Source organism: Schistocerca piceifrons, chromosome 3 (assembly GCF_021461385.2).
Source record: "Schistocerca piceifrons isolate TAMUIC-IGC-003096 chromosome 3, iqSchPice1.1, whole genome shotgun sequence".
NCBI classification, from domain to species: Eukaryota; Metazoa; Arthropoda; class Insecta; order Orthoptera; family Acrididae; genus Schistocerca; species Schistocerca piceifrons.
In genome coordinates, this window is record NC_060140.1 from 257328921 (window position 1) to 257351840 (window position 22920).

Consider the following 22920-nt stretch of genomic DNA (forward strand, 5'->3'; position numbering starts at 1 on the left):
CCCTGTATTTTAAGAAGCAACTTATTCTTCCTTTTAAAACTTTTTAACTGAATTAATGAAGCTTAGAAGTCATCTTTAGCTGTATGGCACTTTTCCTCCTTTATGTAGTTGTCTTGATAAAACATACTGAGTATTTTCAAGGAAGCAATCGACTGAAGTTTTCTGAAAAATTTTAACTGAATGGATGAAACTGTGAAGTTAGCTGTAATTTTGGCCATGTAATTTACTTCATTTAGTGTACGGGACGCAACTCGCAGACACGATGATTTGATTTTTCCTTTTTTATGAGATGCGAAATTTAAACTGCTCTGTAGTAATCACTGACAGAGTTTGTGGACCAACAGAGACATAAAATTGGTATACATCGGCAAAATTTCTGTGAATAAAGTTTGGTTCTTGTGATTGCACGCTTTTGGTGTTATTACGTAACAAGTATGATTTTCATGTGAGTTTACGAAGGGCAGCAATGTTTTTTCTACTACTGAGGAAGAATGCAGTAATGGATATATAATCAAATACCCTCCAGCATTTACTTTTCCCAAAGAACAACCCCGTCCGTAACACGCTACGAATACGTCCGTAAATTACGGTAATATACCGATGTACATTCTCGTGCTTAAAGTGGTGTTTGTGAGACCTACACATGAACTTAACTGAGTTTCTCTGAACAGTACAATGTTTCCAAAGCATTACAATGAAATTTGCAACGTTTTAACTGTAATATGGGTCTCAGTGAGCACAAATCGTCTGAATGGTAACACTCTGCAGTATTACCAGGAAATTAATGTGTTTAGACATTTTGTTTTCAAGATACACTTTATGTCATGCCTTTAACTGTGAACTTCAGGCAACTCTCTTAAGTTTTTATCTTTGTTTCATTAGATGACTGCTTGGACTTCAACATAAATACGTTCGTTTCGATAAGTTATACTATACAAACATTAGATTATTGTTTTACAGCTCAAACTGTGAGGTAATGAAAAACAGAAGCAAGTCATATTGTAATGCATCCAGTGGCTGCCTGTGAAGGAATGCGAAATCGTACAGATAAAGCAGTCTGGCTTGTACACCAACGACACTCTCATGTTTTGGTTTCAATGAACTTACAGAAAAGTTAGCACACGATTTTATTGTCACGCTACGCTAAGGAGCTGCCTTTGCGTCGTTACCAGCCTTCTAAAAGCCAACAACCGCTATTATCTTACAAATATTGCTTGCTAGTCGAAACGGAGAACTTACAAGTCATAGTACCCTAACATGTACAAAGGGAACCAGTTCCACACTTACCACGTTAGAGGTCTGCATAACGATATCGCCTCTAGTTGATTTATGACACTCTCCTTATAAGATTCGCACATTTCTTAAATCATTGAAATTATTTCTCTTTCATTAAAAACTTTGTGTGATCATGGGTAGCCCCTTCATAGATTTTTCCCTTTTATCGCTCTTGATCACATCTTATATCCCGTATCTCCTCTGCCCTTCTGAAATCTGGCTCTCTTATAGGCGATTCTTTATTCTGTTCCTGCAACCTTTTCTTTGAACTTTCGATCCACCTTGATCCCTATGTGAGTGCAGTCCTTCCTCAGTTCATAATCCCCTTCCCTCTGCTCTTTCGCTGCTTGCTATCTCTCATGTTTTTCTGGCCATTCTGCCCATGCCCATCCTAATTATATGATCAGCATATGTCGGTGAGAAATTTTTGAGTATAACGTTAAGAGGCATATCTATTTTTTTTATGAGTATGATTGTTGATGTGACTTCTCTACTTGATTGACTTACTGTAGGTCTCCATTACATGAAACCTTGAATACTGGAACAAGGAAACTATTTTGAAAAGAATGAAGCTTCTTATAGCGAAATTAGACAATAATCTCTGTACTGGATACCTTAACACCCAGACTGAGATTCAAACGCAAGGCAACGTGAGGTTTTGTACTGTTAACATACGGGTGAAGCGTTCATGCTTATTTCGTAGGCATATAGCCCGCGTAAAGAATCAACAATATTTATCTTTCTTAAATATGTAAATCACACAAGCTACCGCTAAGCACTGGTGATAACTACTCGTGCTGGACGCTTCTTCCCTTTTACGTAACAGCTCCTCGAGTCCTACTAAGAACACAAACGTACACTCGCCACAAAAGCGTATGAAAAGCAGCTAATCGAATTACTCTCGAGACTCAACGGTACGAAGGAGGCTCTCCAATTAGGTGGCTGTAACGACCAAACAGTTTTGTCCTTGTAGCAAACACATGAAAAAAGGAATTGTGCAACACATTTTGTTTAGGCACGCAGAGGTTAAATTGCAAGATCATCATGTAGCAGTATAGACTCACCAAGCCAATCTAGTACGATAGTCTCCAGCTCTGTGCATGCGGGACTCGCCGCCTGAAACACATATAATTCCAATATGAAACTTCTTGCACTCTCAATTGGAAAAAAATTACTGTAAACTAAAAACCATTCTTCTCTAAAGTGAGGGATTTTAGGTTTTAAAGTCAAACATAGAGATATTTAGAGACGGGCAGCTAGCTCTAGGTGGTGGAGGGTGGGCAAATAAATCGATAGAAGGTTCGTTGAAGGAACCACCGTGGAATCAGCTGGTCACTCAGAGAGACCAAGAACTACCTAGATGAGGATGGTACGATGGTCGACGGAGAACCGAATCCTTATCTCTAGAATACAATTCCAGCCACTGGCCTTCCATCTGCAATAACTCAGAAAAATACGTATGGTTTTCTTATATGTCCGTTTCAGTGCATCGTCAAAGTTACGAGCTGTATCCGGTATTTTCCCTTGTTGTCAGCATTTTCGTGACAACTTGAGGGATTTTTAGGGGATGGTGGGCAAACACAATAGTAAAGAATTAGAACAGTGGGCCTCGCTTCTTCAAAACATCAGTTATAAATTACGAGTCGAAACAGTAGCCGACAAATAGTGGGAGGAAATAACACACTACAAGGAATGAATAGATGAGTAGGCGGTCCTACAAAACTAATTTGTAGCGGTAGCAAGGAATTGGTGTATGGATGTAGCACGAGGAGAATTTGTGTTTTTTGCATAGTATACGTAGTGACGACTGGCAGCTGAAAGCTACAGAAAATGTGTTGCCAATATTTCTTACATTACACAATCTGTAAGTAGCAAACTGTGTGTATATTTTAAAGAGTTGTCATACTAACACCGTGAGAGCACCGAAAATTAATTCTGACCGAAATGGCTTTCCTTTATCAAATTATTCTCATGCTTGCGTTACTAAAGATAACTGTCACACTGAGAATTTTCCAGCACCTGTTTAGATGTTATTATGCTGTTCCCATAGTTTCTCCGAGACAGCCAAGAAGAATCTTTCGCTCTGCAGAGGAGTAAAATATCTGTCATGGCGGTCTGAAGTTGTTTCCTTATGACTATCTGTTGATTATATCATCAGGTTCATACCGACCAAGTTGCAGGCAATAAACTCTGATGATTCTATGTGCAGCTAAACTGCGACACATATTCACTTTGATTTTTTGTCTGATTCTGTGCAGTATATATATTTTGGAGCTGAATTTACATTAGAAAATAAGAAATGTGATAGGTTTCACAGATATGATATAATGTTACGTGCAGCTAAAGTGCAACACATGTTCGTGACGCTCTGATTTTTTTTGTATATACCTATACCATATACATAGTTTAAAGACGAATGCACTTCAGAAAAGAAGAAACATAATCGGTTACGTTATCCCATTATCATTTTCTATAAAACAAGGAAACAAATCAGTACATCGCAATATTATACGTACTGACAACGACAAATAAATATTTATATCGTCCTAGATTATAACATACCTTACATTTCTATCCCATTACTCACCGTCAGAAGTAAAAACTCTTTGCAGGCCACCTCATGTTGACCTGTTACGCTTTCAAGGCTCAACTGTAAACTAAAGGCAGCCGCTGTCACATACTAAAAGTAGACGCTTGGTGAGTATGATGAAAAATAATGTCATCCATTTGTGTCACTTTGAAGCATTGTGCAGCGTTCAATAAAAGTTACTTGGCTTTCCATAATAATGTTTAACTTACTTCAGAAATCCCCTCGTAAAACAGAAGATGTATTCTACATACATTTAGACCGATGTGCCAAAACTTTGTGATCACGTGTTTAATAGCGTGTTGTTCCACTTTTCAAACACAGTACAACAGAGATTCCTATTGACATGGATTCTACAAGTCCTTGACAGGATTCCAGAAGTATGTGGCTCCAGATGTCTACGCATAGGCCAAGCAATTCCCACAAATTACGGGATGGTGATTTACAGGCACACAGCAGGTCCCTGATATGTGTTCCAGTGGGTACACATCAGGCACATTTGCTGACCAAGACATCAATGTGAGCCCAGTATAACACCCTTCAAACCACTGTAGCACGATTCTGACCTTGCAGCATGGCCCTACGGGGAGACTTAAGGCGTGAAGCGATGGAGGAGGTCCGGCATAATGGTGGTGGTGGTGGTTAGTGTTTAACGTCCCGTCGACAACGAGGTCATTAGAGACGGAGCGCAAGCTCGGGTTAGGGAAGGATTGGGAAGGAAATCGGCCGTGCCCTTTCAAAGGAACCATCCCGGTATTTGCCTGAAACGATTTAGGGAAATCACGGAGAACCTAAATCAGGATGGCTGGAGACGGGATTGAACCGTCGTCCTCCCGAATGCGAGTCCGGCATAATGTTCACGTAGTTCACTGCTGTCATGGTGCCTTCGATCACCGCCACAGATCCCATGGGAGCCCAGCTCAGTGTACCCCATACCATAGTTCTGCCCTCACCAGCCTGCGTCTGTGGCGTGATGCGCGTTTCGTGCACCCATTCGCCTCGATGACGGCGTGTAAGGATCCAGCCATCGACCTGGTATAACAAGAAATGCTGTTTATTCGACAGGCGACACGCTCCTATTGATCCACGGTGAAAACTCAGTGATGCTGACGATGTCTTTTGGTCAATACAGTAACACGTACGGGATCGTGTGATGTGGAGCTCCGTGTTCAACAATAACCTTTGAACGGTGTGCTGCGAAACACTTGATGCTGCACCAGCTGTGTACTCTGTCGTCAGATCTGCAACAGATCGCGGCCTATCCTGGTTTACACAGTGGGGGATCCTCCGATCTCTACGTTTTGTGATGAGACGTGGTCGTCCAATACCATACGGCCTACCCCTTATAACACCATCCGTCTATCACTTTCCCTAAGTGCTCACGATAGTAGTACTTCGCCAACAGCCGAACAGCTTCGCCTTTTCAGAGATTCTCGTTTCCAGTCGCAGGGCCATAAGAATATGCCCTTTTCCAAAACAGCTTATCTCAGTGGATTTCCGCATTTGCCGCGCATATGTTTGCTACAATGACTGCCTATTCGTTTCTCTTCCGCTTACATTCTTTCCTTACAGCGCCACGTGCCCGCAACACCAGTAGGAGGCATGCAACCTCGCGGTGGGCTGTGGTCATAATGATTTGGCTCATCAGTGTATTTTCCTTGCAGATTTACGTTTTTCCTTTACTTAAAACTTAGCTGTATAGAATTCTGATTGAATTGGTTAGTAATATGACAACATTAAGCGGAAGACAACGATAGAGTTTCCTCAGTTCGTTTATAAATTTAGCTTTCGTTCTCTCGTAACGTTTACACTAAGAGAAGATATCTTTTGGATCACTGATTGTTTGTGTGGTGTGCGTACTGTAAGACCTTCGGTACACACACCGTCAGATTATTTGACTTGTGTCAGCAATATGTCTCGGGGTCTTATTGTGGCGTGTTTATCTTCTGCCGTTAGGTCAGACGATAGAAATGCCACTTGCACGCTTAGAGTAGCAGATTGACAGTGACCAACTTTAAACAGAACTTGATTAATTTTCACACACATTTATTAAAATAATAAATAACATAGACATTACGTAACTTGATTCTGGATGCTGTTTACAAGTGACAATCTGAAGTTCCTTTGGTCTTGGTACGTTAATCTTATTCTCACATATATCTGATACTTGACAAAGTGTCTATACATTTCTCTTCATGGCTATGTACAGGAATATGATAATCTTATTAGGCGCAGACTGAAACTTGACTACAGACAAATGCAGACAAATGCAGACTGATGCAGACTGACTAATCGGAGGTCTGTACACTCGCTATAATACCTCGCGCGTTCAGGTATCACTGCGCGAGTGTGATCCGCGAGGAGAAAAGGTTCTACGTTAGCAGCAATCTCATTGGCTGCATTACATATTAATACGCGGATCGGCGGAAGCAGAATTTGGTCCGTCTCTAAGACAGCGCCATCTCGTAGTGCGGGGACGGACGAGCACTGCGCCTGCGCTGTTGTGCTTAGCGGGGCGCGCTCTAGTGGGAAAGTTGTGTACGCGCTGACTACGCGGAACTATGTACACAACAGTTTGTTTATCAAATAGCCAGAAATTTGTGATTGAGACCCTGATTGCATGCAATAGGCCGAAGAATGACAGTTGACTGAGATGTATTTGTATGAAGGAAAGCTCTTATTTTACGTCATTTCTTGGTTTATAAAATGTGTCAATTATGGGACGAATGGGAGAGTTTCTCCGGTCTCAAGAACGTCGAGAGCTACCTATGGTAGTCTTAGTGTCCACACGAGAGGTGGTTCAATTGACAGTAGTTGACACAGAGAACGACTCCAGTTTCAGAAACGAAGACCACTTTCTGGAATGGCGGTTGCAGTGATACTTAGGCTACAAAACACCAGTCTTGTTGACAGAAGCAGGCTGAGAGATCCATGGCAAGGAATGGCGGGTGTGCAGCAGTGTAACGTCCAGGCCTTCCTCTTATGTGTGATTGTGACAAGTAGCACATGTGCTACAATATGGTAGTGTGAATGTGCGTTCCAAAATTATCGTGAAACAACATCCCAACTGGTGAGACCCGTAGTAATAGCCAGCAAGGTAGTATAACATTGTATATGAGCCCTGTCGTAAGATATGGACGTGCGTACCATGATACTGTGAATAAAGTGACACGCTGATGCACCAAAGCGTTATAACCACTACCCATCACAAGGTATACGATACGGTAAGGGAAGTACATAAGAAGAGCAGAGAGGAGTGATGAATCATTTTAGCGACGATCGGGCTGCAACTGGGAAACCCTGTGACATAAGCGACTTTGACCATCTCGGAAAGAGAAAATATAATTTGCATCACTGATTGTTTGTTTATCAAATAGGCAGAAATCTGTGATTGAGACTCTGATTGCATGCAATAGGCCGAAGAATGACAGTTGACTGAGATGTATTTGTACAAAGGAAAGCACTTATTTTACATCATAACCCATATGTGTTGTCATTTGAAAAATGGTCCTTAGGTCAATGGAAACGTTTCGCCAAGTCGAATGAATCACGTTCCATCTTACACCAGGTAGATTGCAGTGCTCACAGATGACCGGATGCCCGAAGTACGCAAAGCACCGCGTAATCGTGGTAGTGGAGGCGGTACTAGCTGTGGAGGACATTCACCCAGGCATCCATTGGATGTACTTAAGTCACCATGACAACTATGGACTTTGTGAACAGTATTTCAGAACACCTGCATCATTTCATGTTTGATGTCTTTCCCAGCAGCATGTTACAAAACCAGAATCGTGCTACAGTGGTTTGAGGAGCACGGAAGTGCAGCTACATTGGTGCCTTGGTTCCAAAATTCGTTTAATTTGAACCCAATAACAGGATGTATGATCTGTTGGTTTCTGTTGTTGAATGTACCTGTCACATCAACGTCCAAGGGCTTTTCCCTGGTCACTACCGCTGTGCTTCCCCACTTGTAACCTGTAACGTTAGTTTTCTGCAACACACACCGTCAGGCGGCTTGCGGCGTATGGGTGTAGATGTAGATGTAGAAAATCCCGGGGCTGTTTATCTTGAGGCTTTCTTCCATTTTGTTGAAACTGCTACCATGTTTGTGAATTTATATACCTTCCTCTGAACAAACGGGTGTGGTAGGCCTTCTCCACAGCGAAAACCTTAGTATTGGCAAAATTTTCATGTGGTCAGTCCCACACTGCGCGTTCTCCGCCACAGCTCATTTCTCCACCTGTGCAAAATTACGATACCATTTGCGCTCCATGATCCTCGTATTGATGGATCGTCCAATCATTTTGTTGTGTACATAGTTCCGCATAGTCAGAGCGTACACAACTTTCCCACTAGAGCGCGCTCCGCTAAGCACAACAGCGCAGGCGCAGCGCTCGTCCGTCTCCACACTACGAGATGGCGCTGTCTTAGAGACGGACCAAATTCTGCTTTCGCCGATCCGCGTATTAATATGTAATGCAGCCAATGAGATTGCCGCTAACGTAGAACCTTTTCTACTTGTGGATCACACTCGCGCAGTGATACCTGAATGCGCGAGGTATTATAACGAGTGTACAGCCCTCTGATTAGTCAGTCTGCATTAGTCTGCATTTGTCTGCACCAGTCCGTACCAGTCTGCATTAGTCTGTACCAGTCTATAGTCAAGTTTCAGTCTGCACCTAATAAGATTATCATATTCTCGTACATAGCCATGAAGAGAAATGTATAGACACTTTGTCAAGTATCAGAGATATGTGAGAATAAAATTAACGTACCAAGACCAAAGGAACTTCAGATTGTCACTTGTAAACAGCATCCAGAATCAAGTTACGTAATGTCTATGTTATTTATTATTTTAATAAATGTGTGTGAAAATTAATCAAGTTCTGTTTAAAGTTGGTCACTGTCAATCTGCTACTCTAAGCGTGCAAGTGGCATTTCTATCGTCTGACCTAACGGCAGAAGATAAACACGCCACAATAAGACCCCGAGACATATTGCTGACACAAGTCAAATAATCTGACGGTGTGTGTACCGAAGGTCTTACAGTACGCACACCACACATTTCTACATAGACTTTTCCACACGAGCACAGTGTGCGGCATATTTTCACTTTGCGAGAGGGCCCGTTTTGTCCTTTGCCGATTTCAGACACTCTTCGGTCTTCTTGCTGGGTTCGGAAAAAGCCTATCATTTCGCCGAGTGTTAAGTTTCGTGACCATATGCAACAGGTCGAGTATCCATTGCTCCACAGAACGGATTCCAGGAGCTGCATCTCGCGTCCGTGGTGTTGCAACTCACGTATTCGTCTTTTCAGCACTGCGAACCTCTTTTCTGGCTTGGATGATTATCTATCTCCAGGTGTCGGTGAGCGTTTGTAGCTTTTCGATACACACCAACCACTTATACTGGCGTGCATCAGGAAAATCGTTAAACAAATATCGGGTGAAGGTCCCGAGGCAGAAGGCAACAGGCAGTACGCCACCAAGTCGCCAAGAAAGGCTCAACAGTTCCGTGCTGATGGAACACATAGGGGACGCTATCGGGTGCTTGCTCCGCGCACACAAACTACCGGCTCGTGACGCGTACGTAAACACGTTGTGCCGGTTTCCTCGAGAAATCTAGCAAGGGCTAGTTGAATCCATGCCACACTGTACTGCGTTCCGAAGATGGACCAGTACAGCAGGTATTCATAATATTTTGGCTCACCAGTGTTGGCGAACACGACTGCAAGGCGTGTCAAAATTTACGAAACTGAGTGCTTAGAAAATAAGGTTGAGCGTGAGAGTTTCATATAGTTCTCAAAGTACATTTAATAATGGTAGGAAATGTAACATGGAATGCTTGAAATATTGCACAGGATGTTGCTATGAATATAATAGAAACTACTACGTATGATAGAGAACGGCAAATGTATCAATTACAAATACAGAACTGTGGTGCAGAGACAACCGAGCTGACATTTATAAGTGAAAATTGGAATACTTCAAATTAGTTAGTGAACTGATTAATTTGTTCCATGTTCCCTAGGTCGTATTGTAACGTACTAGTCATGGGGCTCCGGCTACGGGCTGCTGAAAATGTCAATTAATTATGTAACTCACTCTCTGGTAACAACAATTATATCTTAGGGGAGTAAGCTATGTGTGGAGCGTCACGTCTGGAGGAGAAGCAATAATTAATTCAACCTTTTGCCTCGGACGTCGGAACATGTGAACCGTTAAGTGATAATTTGATCATGCTTTTACATAATCTTCGTACAGAATCATGAATAACACAGGAAGGAGGGGGGGGGGAGGGGAGGGTACAGGTAAGGAGGAAAAGGACATTCTGATTGCGTTATGAGGAGAAATGATTTAATTTTTGGCTAGGAGTGTATAATGACTTAACTAATACGTAAAAGCAACCAGGGATAGTCCAAATGTTCAAATGTGTGCCAAATCTTATGGGACTTAACTGCTAAGGTCATCAGTCCCTAAGCTTACACACTACTTAACCTAAATTATCCTAAGGACAAACACACACACCCATGCCCGAGGGAGGACTCGAACCTCGGCTAATCCCGCGCGGCAGGGATAGTCCACTCATAATGTTTTTGTTAACTACGATCAGGACCATACAGAATTAACTGTGTCATGCTCTGTATCACTTAGCTTTTAATGGTTCATACTGGCAAACTGGAATGGTGATTAACAGGGAGTTGGTAAATAGAAGTCGGAAATTGCTAAGAACTTCCATATTTACTTTGTAAACTCAATAAAAAACACGCCTCACTGAAAATTGAACGCACACAAAGAATAAACGATATTGGGCGTCACTAATGATGATGGGAACAAATATAGCATTCATACAGACACTGTACTCTGTATGTTAGTTGAGAGTGCCATATACAAAAATAGAGTCAGGATGGGCATGTGGTAGCGCTTTGTGGCGGCACACAAAAAAATGTCAGTCATTCGCGCGTACATGCACCAGGCTAAACCCACAGAATGGTTCTTATAGAGTTTGCAGAAATATGTCACACTTTCGATATGCTAGCCAGAGAGGTAAACTGTGTCGGAAAGAAAGAACCAAGTATCGCGTAATTTAGCGAGATTCACCATAGGTACCGACAGCGGAAAGACTTTGAAAGTGCAGTTCTATTCATCTAGTAATATCACAGGAACTTATGGAGTGTCTGGAGAACACGTAGTTGGTCACGAGTAAACAACAGTAAGCCAAGTTAACTTCCCGTATTTGGTAAGCGAAACACATTATCCGTTTAATTGTAGTCTTAGAATGTAGCGCTGTGTTTAATTAATAATAACGGATTCTACGAATAAAACATGGCTGATCATGAGTGAACAACGAAAAAGAGAAAACTAAATATTTCAACACAACACTGCATAAGAATTTGAGTATTACACACAAATGAAATAATTGAACTACTCATCCATAATTTAAATTCACTCAATATGGTCCCTAACGCTTCACACGCGGACATGAAATCAATACTAAACACAATATCCTAAGGCTCCTAACTCATAAAATATCAAGAATTTCGATCTTGCGTTTAGGTACAATTACTTCCCCTGATATTATTCTCAAAAATTATAGTAATTTACTTTGATAAACTTTAAGTAAAAGCTTTTCCACTATTAAAAACTCAATATCCTTATGTTGTAAGGAACATGGTTAATCAAAATATTAGCACTCTTGAAGAACAGTCTGATACCCATTCTAGTGCCTATTACAGAGTGAATCGAAAACATGTTTCCTTACATAGAGTCGGCCGTAAGAGTGCCAGTTCAAACCGTCTACGTTTACCTACCAGCACAAAGCCGTGAAGGGAGAGGCGATGGCTCCAAAGAGGCTCGCCGCACCCTCGTCAACGCCGCGGGACAGCCCTCGAGCACTACACATGTCGGTACAGTTAACCTCTCTGCCCTTGCGCTAACATCCCAAAGATTGAAGACTGAATTGGCAGGATATGCGCCCCATCACCGACAAGGAAATACAGTCAATTCGTTCTATCATTCATAGGATTGTGAGAGACAGGAGTAATATTGATACTATTTGGAGAGAAGTAAAAAAAAAAAACAGAGGCTCTCCCCCCTCCCCTAAGTCAGCTACTATCACAAACAATTAGCAAGATTCAGTAACAACATAAAGGTAAGATTAATTATTATGAAAACGATCTAATGGATCCTTTTCAATATTCACGACAAACGCTTTGGAAGTGGAAAGTGTCAGTTGATCGAAAGGTTGCAGAGAACATCAGCAAATTTATCTTTGGTCTCATAACAGTAAGAAACAGGAACACAAAACCAGGTGGACACATATTTTCACATGGAATATACGTTATGAAAACACAGCTGGGTACAGAGAGTGACAAGAATCTCGCCTTACCCAGGAGAAGCCGATGCACCCGATGGCGTCACACAGCATGTCCCCCAGGATGGACGGGTACGAGTTGCCGGATGGAAAGTACGCGTGGAACCTGGGGTGCTGCCAGTGCGTCACCTGCCAACACACGACACCACCATACAAGTCCATACCAACCGTCTATCACGAACTTCTGAACCGCTGCTTCCAGTCTAAGTCATTTTATACGCCGCTCTAGCTGCAAAGGAAGAACTAAGACGAAAACAGTTAAGATTATGTTGGTGAAAAACAAACAAGCAAACACCTACGAACATGTCTTGCAGGTCCAGCGGTACCAATCGGCCGCCATGTCATCCTGAGCCCTTAGGCGACTCTAGCTGCGGATACGGAGGGACATGTGGTCAACACACGGCTCTCCCGGCCTTTATCGGTCTTCTTGACCGGTGTCGCTGCTTCTCAATCAAATATCTCCTCAATTGGCCTCACAAGGGCTGAGTGCACCCTGCTTGCCAACGGTGGCCTATCCGAGTGCTAGCCAAGCCCGACGGGCTTAACGGCGGTGATCTGACGGGAACCGGTATTACCAATGCGGCGAGCCCGTTGGCACGTTAATGAAAAGCCGAAAGAAAGTAACAACTTAGAATCTAATTCAAAAAGAAAACCGCAAAATCATTTACGATAATAAAAAGAATCACGACTCGCCATAGTCATGGCGTTCCTGTCTACATGTTGATTATCTTGGAGAGTGTCTGTGACGTCTTTCCAGTGATTACGAAATCGAACTAAGTTTACACAGAACTTGGCAGTACGAACTCACTTGCACCTACTGTGGCCTGGATGGTTTCACTGATTCGGTTGGGAATGGTGCCGTAAATCACTTGTTGCCCCTCCTGAGACAACCAGCCCACAACTATTGTAGCTGATCCTTGGTATCATGGATTCTGGCATCCAACGTAGTTGACGTCCACACTGGACCCATATGGTCGGGGACAAATCTAAGGATACTGCTGGCTACAGGAGTGCCTCAACGTTACTCGTGTCATAGAGACACGTACCATTTGAGGACGAACATCTTTCTGTTGAAAATGGCACCACCATATTGTCGCATGAGTGGTAACACACGAGGACATAGGATGTCCGTGACATACCGTTGTGCCGCGAGAGTACCCTCCCTCAGTCAATACAAGCCGCGACCTCAAGTCATACCCGATGCTTCACAATACCATAACGCCAGGAGCAGCAATTTTGTGCTTCTCCGGAACACTGGAAGAACGAGACTTCTCTCCAGGTAACCGGAATATTCACCAACGCTTGTCATGCAGGGTAGTCCTGAACTGCGATTCGTTGCTGAACAATATGCGACACCAATAATTAACAGTCCCTGTTTGCCGGTCTCAGCACCGCTCCAAATGCAGCCGTTTGTGACGTGGGGTTAACGGCAGCCTACGGAGGGGGCGGTAATTCCTTGTCCAACTGCTACTAGTCTCCGATCGATGGGGGGGGGGGGGGGTGACACAGAATGTAATAGGGAGTCCATTAGTTGTTCTCGAATAGCAAGCACAGCTGTGAAGAAATTACGATATGGGTGGCGCACAATATGGCAAACCTCCCATACGGTGGTCAGATACTGTTGACCGGCACCTTGGTGATGAGTATGCCTGCCCTTACGTTCCCATGCAGTCTGACATCGGACCACTGGCACATCTGAATGCCCCACAAATCTGGGTATTGCATGATTCGACCAGCCGGACAAATTTACACTCACAATGAGATCCATTTCAAACTCTGTTAAGTGCTGATACGCTGTCTCACACCTGTGCGGAATCTCCGAGTCCTTTACAGTGGTCACCCAACATCTGACGCTGTTCATGCCTCTTTATATACCCCTGGCGACAATACTAAACTCTAAGAAAACGAATGTAATTTGATAGCCGTTCTACCTGTCACACAGAATGGCAACTCTAATTACTTACGTACCCACCGATGTTGTGCATGTGTACGATGTTACACTGACGACCGACTGTATTTTCTGGGTGCTTCACTTTTATTGTCAGGCAGTGTATATTCAGGCTGTCCCACAAATTGTATCACAGGCTACCGCAGGCTGTACAGGGGGCTTAGAAGATATGGTTTTGATAAGGAACCCACGTGTAGAAATGTACCGTTTAACGTAATGTAAGTTTGAAGATCGGATTACTTTGAAATCTCCCACTCCGCCGCACGCAGTGCTGTATTGGGTGCTCTAAAGCACTGCTCGACATGGAGTTTCTGCTGCTCGTTGCACAGTATATGTCAGCGATGCGTGCTTTCAAACGCACTGTCCACTAACACTGGTGCGCGTCTGTTGAGCACCACAGTCTTAACCCTCCTAGTTGCGAACGCACTACCTCCCGCGGCCGTTGTTGTCGTCGGACGACAGTGGAATGTAATGGACTGAGGAGATACCGAAGACGTTCTCGATCTACCATTAAGTATCGCACCGTATCTTCAACATTAATTTGCACCCAAAGGGCATCTTTTAGGACATGCGTTCCTTACCAAATTCTGCTGAGTTATGAGCGTGGTTTTTGTAGTTGTTATCCAGAAAGTTATAGCAACACGTTGCAACTATCTATATAGAACATATGTTTTTCTATCGTCCAGCTGATGCCTGTAAATTATCTATGTACAAATCTAATTTCTATTAATCTTCGTTAGTAACCTAAAAAGGGGTGAATGCAACATGCTGTACGTAATCGACTGTGTTCACATGGACATTCCGATGATGGGGTGTTCATCGAAGGGAGGCGTTCAAAGGAACGCCCATTTTTGAGTGCACAACTCATTGTCACTTTTATACAAACTACGAAAGTGATGAAAAGCTGCTGGTGTCACGGAGCGACAAGCTTCCTCGATGAACTCTTTGAAGCCATGTTCGGTTAGATTGCAGAGCGTATCCTTAACATTGCCATATACAAGGCAGATCGGAATGAACAAACAAATGCGGTTCGGTCGGCTGGTAATACTGCTGTGGAATAAAGATGGAATACATACACAACGAGTACGCTGAAATGTTGCTAATGTTCGGCAAATGCCGACACGATGACAAAGAAGGAGTTATACTTGTGTCACGCGATACCCAGGTCGAGTGCTTCATCAGCCATTACGTTGTGCATTCAGGAAAATGGGTACTCGTTTGATCATCACACTTAAACAAACATTCGGCCACCAGAAGGTTCATCTCAGCAATGCCAATTATGTACATCATGTGGCATCTAGGCTTAAAACTTCAAAGGTTTCTAACTCACTAACTAAAATTGATAAAATTTTTGGTTTAAATAGTTTTGCACACAGATGGTTTAAATGTATCAGCTACATGACAGAAAAAAATGCTCAATTTAAAACTCTCTGGCAAGTAGATAAATAAACTATGTTGGTAACTTCACAGAAAGTGTAATGCTTCTTACGTTTAGGTACCTGTATGAGTATTCCTTTTACTTGTTATTTTGTAAGTTACAAAGTTATACAGCTTGTCTGAAACACCCCGTACATACACGGTAACTTCCTAGTGTAACGAAATGTAGGCTGTAGAAAATACAGGTAATTCGCACCCGAAAATTTCTCTCACATGTTTTGCTGATCAACGGTTTAGTCAATAATTAACGTCATAATTTATTTTTGTTTACAGGAATTAGCATCCGAAACAGCTGTGGCCGAAAAGGCAGCCGCACACGGGTGCCGGAATCAGAGGCCGAGAGGTGACTTCCTGGTTCGTGCCAAGAGTACCTGGTGGATACGTGCAAAGAAAGTAAGGCACACTCATTTGATAACATTCAGTAAGCAGCGCTTCCTGTCAAAACCAAAGGAAATACGGTTCTTCCAGAGTTAAGACTCTCCATCGCTTGGTTCACTGCTGAAACTTTTTCTATATTTTGCGTCCAACGTGATCGTTTTGACGAAAAAGGCCACTGAAAACTTTGTAATTTGATCATTTTGTGTGGGAATTAATTTTGTGTTCTTCCGACTTATCGTCTGTGAGATTCAGAAAACTATCAACAGCTCCCTAAATATTTTTTAGTTTGAAAAATAGTATATAACTTTTCGATCCGTTCAGCATAACACATGATGTTTCACATATTCCGACAGGAGGTGATATCGCCAAAACCAGAAGAATTCATATAACGATACGTCCGCATACCAACACCTGTTGTCATATGGATAATCTTTCCTCTCATTCCTATCTGTCTGTTACATAGAGGCAGACACTACAGGGAGTCCTGCACGTGGTTACCGCACATTCTGACGCATCCTTCAATCCCTCTTCGCAGTGAGTCATACACTCTTTCAGACGCGTCTGGCTGTGCCACAGGAACTGGTCACACGCTTCTTTAACGCCTGCACATTGTCGATGGTTTCGGCATGCACCAATGTCTTTAAATGTTCCCATAGCCAAAAAATTCGATGAAATGAAGTCCGGAGAGGCCATGCTACCGGACCTCCTTGACCAGTACATCGCCTATGAAACGTTATGTTCATAAACTGTAAGTTGTGGGAGTTACGTAACAAGTGAACTACTGCCATGAACAGCGAATATAAAATCCCTGAAGTACTAAGCCACGCACTGAGTGTGAATCATTAAGCCCAAAAATGTAAATGGAAATGTAACCCTGACTCGCAATGATTAACGGAATACTCATACAGACACACAGTTACATAATTTTGGCGCAACTGAAGCTGGATTTGGCACAGTTATCATTTGAACATTAAGCAGCAATCCTATTATACGATCCCGTTCAAACTCAGTGAGTTGTTGATAATGGCGTATTTATCGTCATAAAGGCATTCTTGACTAACATCAGCTAGCCACGTCCAGTCTCAAAGGTAACTTTCACTCACTACCGTTACAGCGTTATTTGAAACAAACTTGATATGCATCCTCATAGTAGCGTTACTAGCTCCGCTATCATGTGACTGGTGCGATATTGGAACATACATCATCTTTCAGATGTCGATACACCCCTGCAAACTTTCATGTATGTCGCACAACTCCTTCCTGGTATTACGATTTTTTCCCGTCGGTGTGTTTCGGCGCCTTGGAAACATTGACGAGTACTGGTCGTCCTTTTTAAATCTTGTGTGTGTTGCATCTTTTACCTGATATTACGTCATTCCTCGAAGCTGTTGGGTGGAGTCGTACGCTAGAGTTTATTCTCTAGTGTCTTCCTCTTTTCACTTGATCAACATTTTTACTCTTCTCTTACTTGCTTTCTTCTGTCCTTCCAACATACCTTCGATAATTCTTAGAATTCATCTTCCTCTCGGTATATGTCCTAGCTAGTCTGCTTTTCTTTTCTAACCTGCTTTGGGAGAGTTCCATCTTCAACTACTTTTTTCGTTACTTCGCTGTTCGTCACTTTATCCACCCAATTTACTTTCTACATTCTTCTCCAAACACACACCCCGAACTGTTGAACTTTATTTCTTTCTTCTTCCATTGCAGCTACTACAACACCAAAGATAAATCTTCACTTGAAGCATTTAACCAACCTTTTCCTTAACTCCTACCCCTGTCTGGTGCATGATTTCTCAGGAAAATTTTGCTTTCGTTACTGCAATTCTGATCCAATTTTCTTGTCACTCGTCCATTTATCAGTTAACACGGCCCTCAAGTGATTGTCATGTGCAACCTGTCCAGTCTGATTTTCTGTTCTTTTCACTTTCATATCTTCCGTACTCTTGTAATCCTTATTCAGTTCTGGATAGTGTTCTTCGAAGAGGTACTGTTTTATCTCCAAGTAACGCCACATCATCAGCAAACCTAATGAAGTGCTATTCCTTCCGTCTCTATTTCTAGCGCCTTCATCATCAAGCCATCGATATACGAGTATATGGTAAACAACGATGGATAACTTCTCTTCCGATTTCTGACCAGTCTGTCATACCATTTCTTAGCTTCATAGTTGCCTCGTGTATAACTCGTCTTTGCAGTTCATCCTCTTCAGTTTCAGAATTTCTATCGATTTGTCTCATTCCGCCCCATCAAAGTCCTTTTCCCGTTCTATGGACCACAAACTCATTCTTTTCTGTCTTTCTATTTATTTCAACAGTATCGATTGCGCCTCACCCATCCATCAAACCAGATTGCTCTTCCCCTTCGATATCTTCCAGCATACGTACCAATTTTTGATTCAATTCCCTCACCATAATTGTGGCAGAAATTGAATATACAGGGTGATTCAAAAAGAATACCACAAATTTAAAAATGTGTATTTAATGAAAGAAACATAATATAACCTTCTGTTATACATCATTACAAAGAGTATTTAAAAAGGCTTTTTTTCACTCAAAAACAAGTTCAGAGATGTTCAATATGGCCCCCTCCAGACACTTGACAGATAAGTGCCAATGTGGTGGCGCTCCATCCTGCTGAAATTTGAATTGTTGTGCTTCTTGTTCGAGCTGAGGGAACATCTCCAGATACTGTAGTCCAGTTACAGTAGCACCTTCGAAGAAAAAGGGACCAAAAACTTTATTGGCTGAAATGGCACAGAAAACGTTCACCTTAGGCGAGTCACGTTCATACTGAGTTGTTTCCCGCGGATTCTCAGTGCCCCATATACAGACATTGTGACGGTTGACTTTCCCGTTAGTGTGGAAAGTTGCTTCATCACTAAACACAATCTTTGAAATGAAAGATTCATCTGTTTCCATTTGAGCAAGGATAAAATCACAGAAATCGATTCTTTTAATCTTATCAGCTGCAGACAGTGCTTGAACCAATTTCAGACGATAAGGTTTCATAACTAACCTTTTTCGTAGGACTCTCCATACAGTTGATTGTGGAATTTGCAGCTCTCTGCTAGCTCTGCGAGTCGATTTTCCTGGGCTGCGAACAAATGCTTGCTGGATGCGTGCTACATTTTCATCACTCGTTCTCGGCCGTCCAGAACTTTTCCCTTTGCACAAACACCCATTCTCTGTAAACTGTTTATACCAACGTTTAATACACCACCTATCAGGAGGTTTAACACCATACTTCGTTCGAAACGCACGCTGAACAACTGTCGTCGATTCACTTTTGCTGTACTCAATAACACAAAAAGCTTTCTGTTGAACGGTCGCCATCTTAGCATCAACTGACGCTGACGCCTAGTCAACAGCGCCTCAAGCGAACAAATGTACAACTAAATGAAACTTTATAGCTCCCTTAATTCGCCGACAGATAGTGCTTAGCTCTGCCTTTTGTCGTTGCAGAGTTTTAAATTCCTAAAGTTGTGGTATTCTTTTTGAATCACCCTGTATACTTACAGTTATATATTCGATGAATTTCTTGGTACCGGAATTTTCGGAAATTGGAAAAATTACTGTCCTGGCAAAGTCTTTTAATCATGTACCACTTTCATATATCGCCTTGCACAACTCTGTAACTTCCGCTATGCTTTTTACATCCATACACTGAAATAATTCTATAGCAAGTTCATCCAAACCAGCAGATTTACCTGTCTTCATTTTCATTATTTCTTTTTCTACTCCAGAGATCAGTATTTTCCCTCTGCTTCCATGTCATCTTCGATTTAAGTGCTTAGATCTGTTTCCTCTTTTGCTATATATAAGTCCTCCATATACACTTCCTAGCTATTTCTTTCTTCTCCTTGCTTGTATAGTATTTTTTCATCCTCAGTTCTTTTCCATTACGGTTGATTGTCCATATATCTGAAGTAACTCTACGCACCTTCTTAGAAAGTAAGTCGGTTGTCCTTTTTGTTTCCACGTCTTCCACATCAATACATTCTTCTTTTCACCATTGGACTCTCGCTTTTTATGAATCACTTCTCAACTGATTATTTAGTTTTTGGTGCATTGTCTCACTACTCTCGTTTCCTATCATTTATATTGTCTTCTTTCATTTTCTTTTTATCATCTTTGTTGTTGGCCATAGTTTCTTCGCTGTTTCCTTGGAAGTATACTACTTCTTCCTCTGCTGTTTTAGTTGCAACACTTTTGATTTTTGTTCATCTTTTCTCCTATTCATTTCTTCTTTTGTCTTCTTTTATGGTTTGGGATATCTTCTGCCCTAGCGTGTTCATTCCTTTTTCTCTTATTCTTTCTAAGTACCATGTCTTCGCTTAGTGTGCGTTCTTTATTCTCCTTCTATATTGTGCTCATTTGCGTCCTCGCTAACATATGGTCGCTATTAATGTCAGCTCGTGGCCGTCTATGACAGTTTTTCAGTGCATTTTTTTTCAGAATTCGAACTCATTATTCAACAGTTATTGTTATGTGTCAATCTGTTGTAATGACCCTAGCCCACGTTTACAGAGATCATCTGCAATTTCTATAAAAAATAAACATGCAGAGTGACGATCTTATATGCATGCGAAACATTTATTCAAGTTGTTTCAAAACAGGTCACATATTTCTACAGGAGGTAGTTCTGGTCAAAACTGAGAGAAATATTCCTTCAGTTATATGTCTGAGAACTAATACCTGTTGAGATATGAGCTAAAAATCCTCAGTTCACAGCCTGCATATTGTTCATAGATGAGACAGCATTCACAAACGATAGCATAATTGCCACAATACGCTCATGTGGACAGACGAAAATCCTCGAGCAATCATGGACGCGAGTCATTATGATTGCTTCAGTATCAAGGGAGGAATTGTCGGTGACAGAGTCAGAGGGCCACGCACTTTACCAAACTGAATAGCTCTATTGCAGAACGTAACGCTTCCAGAAAGTCAGAGGCAATGGTTTATGAGTGACGGGGTACGACTCCATTTTCAACGAATCGTTCCGCAGTATAGAAAGTTACCTGTTCATTCTGAAATTTTATTTTTATTCTCTACATTTTACTTTTGCTAGATCGCGACAGTTGTTTATGCAATACTCCGTGTATCTCAACTGTGATAAGTTTCGGTTGATCGTAATAAACTCCCTGAATAATCTTTCTTCCTGCTCACTGAGACACTTCCTCGTCATTGGAAGGCTGGTCTGTCTTTCAGCCAATGGCAAGCCTTCGTTACTTAGGAATGACGAGGTTTCCGTGTTTGACCGGGCTTACGCCATTCTGGTCTGTGCTGCTCTGTTCTGGTTCTCGTACTGTTCAGTGTCCTGCGCTGGTTGGAGAGAATTCTGCACTGGGAGGAAGACTAGCTTTGCCTGGTGTCGATGTGATCTGGCTTGGAGATCTCACAATAATGAAGAAATTGGATGAGGTTATGTCAAATACTCGTACTTGCCGTGGTGAAGCTTAGTTGAACTGATTATCTTAGAACTACTTGCTAAATTACTAAACAGTTTACTCGCGATTACTCCGCGGTCAGGTGTGCGGCAGTATTCATCCGCATAGCGAAAGGGAGCTTCGCAGGCTGCTCCATTTCGATTAAATGGAAGTTGATTTTGGTGACCAATATCATCCATTCAAGGTGTAGTGCTGTAGGTTCAAAGGCATCACCCTCTCCTAAATTATAAAGGAGATGTTGGGTACAGAGAACTCAGTACTCTACTGTTCATTGTGAAATTCAAGCATTTTTGTCTTGCTTTGAGGACTCACTGGGTTTGCAAATTAATTGCATCGTTCTAGTAACGATGTAGACATATATTAATGAATTTTTCATTTGTGTGTGAACGAAAAACCAGGCATGATACATCGTTAATTAAAAATCAATATCTTACAAAAAAACGTTTTCCGATCTAGAAAGCAATTTAAATTCTTTTTTTACAAACCACTGATGGTTTTTTATTTCAATAAATCGAAAAGCATTTGGTAACATAATAATGAACTTCTATCTGAATTATCTCTGCCAAAACCCCGACACTTCTTTGCCGGTTGTGTATGATGATGACCCATGCTGATACGGCTTCATGTTGCTTTCAAGTTGTTGAGTCTACTAACGACCCGTGAATAATATCGGGGGCTACTCACGGAATCATGGTTGCATGTGCACAATTTCAGAAATCATTATTTTCTCTTTGCACAATATCAGGTTTCTGGTGCTCAAAGGTAGGTCACAGTTGCAGGACCGTCTACAAGTCCCTACAGAGGACTCTTTCAAGTAACTTAGTTATTAAATGGAAATCATACAGATAATTTACATGCTATTTTTGGTAACGCAATATTTCTTTCATGCCTAGAGTCAATGGTTACATGTTGAAGGGGACTTCCTCATTCCAGTACTTCCTTCCTGCAACATTCTGTAGTTTGCACCAGTTATTAAAAATGGTTCAAATGGCTCTGAGCACTATGGGACTTAACTACTGTGGTCATCAGTCCCCTAGAACTTAGAACTACTTAAACCTAGCTAACCTAAGGACATCACACACATCCATGCCCGAGGCAGGATTCGAACCTGCGACCGTAGCAGTCGCGCGGTTCCGGACTGCGCGCCTAGAACCGCTAGACCACCGTGGCCGGCACCAGTTATTAATGAATAGTCAGTTCCACAAGCAAGTGGGCACCATTATTTGTACGAAATATAAGACATTATTATAAATGTATGTTTACACGAACGGGGTCGTATAATAGGGTTCGAGGAGACAGTGTGCATGATAGCTGCCGGCGATGGTCACGAGATTGACCGGCCGCAAGAATACGGGGCGGCAGAAGGCGACGTGGCACTACCGAGGGAGAAGATCATCGAGTTCGGCGTATGGCTCTGGCGCAGGGTGTCAACATGTTGCCTTGGCCTGCTGTATCACCAGATCTGTGTCCAAT

General features: G+C 42.2%; 1 protein-coding gene across 1 annotated transcript in view; it reads right to left on the reverse strand.

The window, feature by feature from the left end:
- The window catches only part of LOC124788566 (aromatic-L-amino-acid decarboxylase), a 303259-nt gene that overhangs the window by 277332 nt on the left and 3007 nt on the right, over window positions 1-22920 (reverse strand). Inside the window, exons 2-3 of the mRNA XM_047255837.1 lie at window positions 12251-12364; window positions 2340-2391 (exon numbers count right to left, since the gene is read on the reverse strand). Coding sequence (XP_047111793.1) covers window positions 2340-2391; window positions 12251-12364 — 166 coding nt within the window. The remainder of the gene's footprint in view (window positions 1-2339; window positions 2392-12250; window positions 12365-22920) is intronic.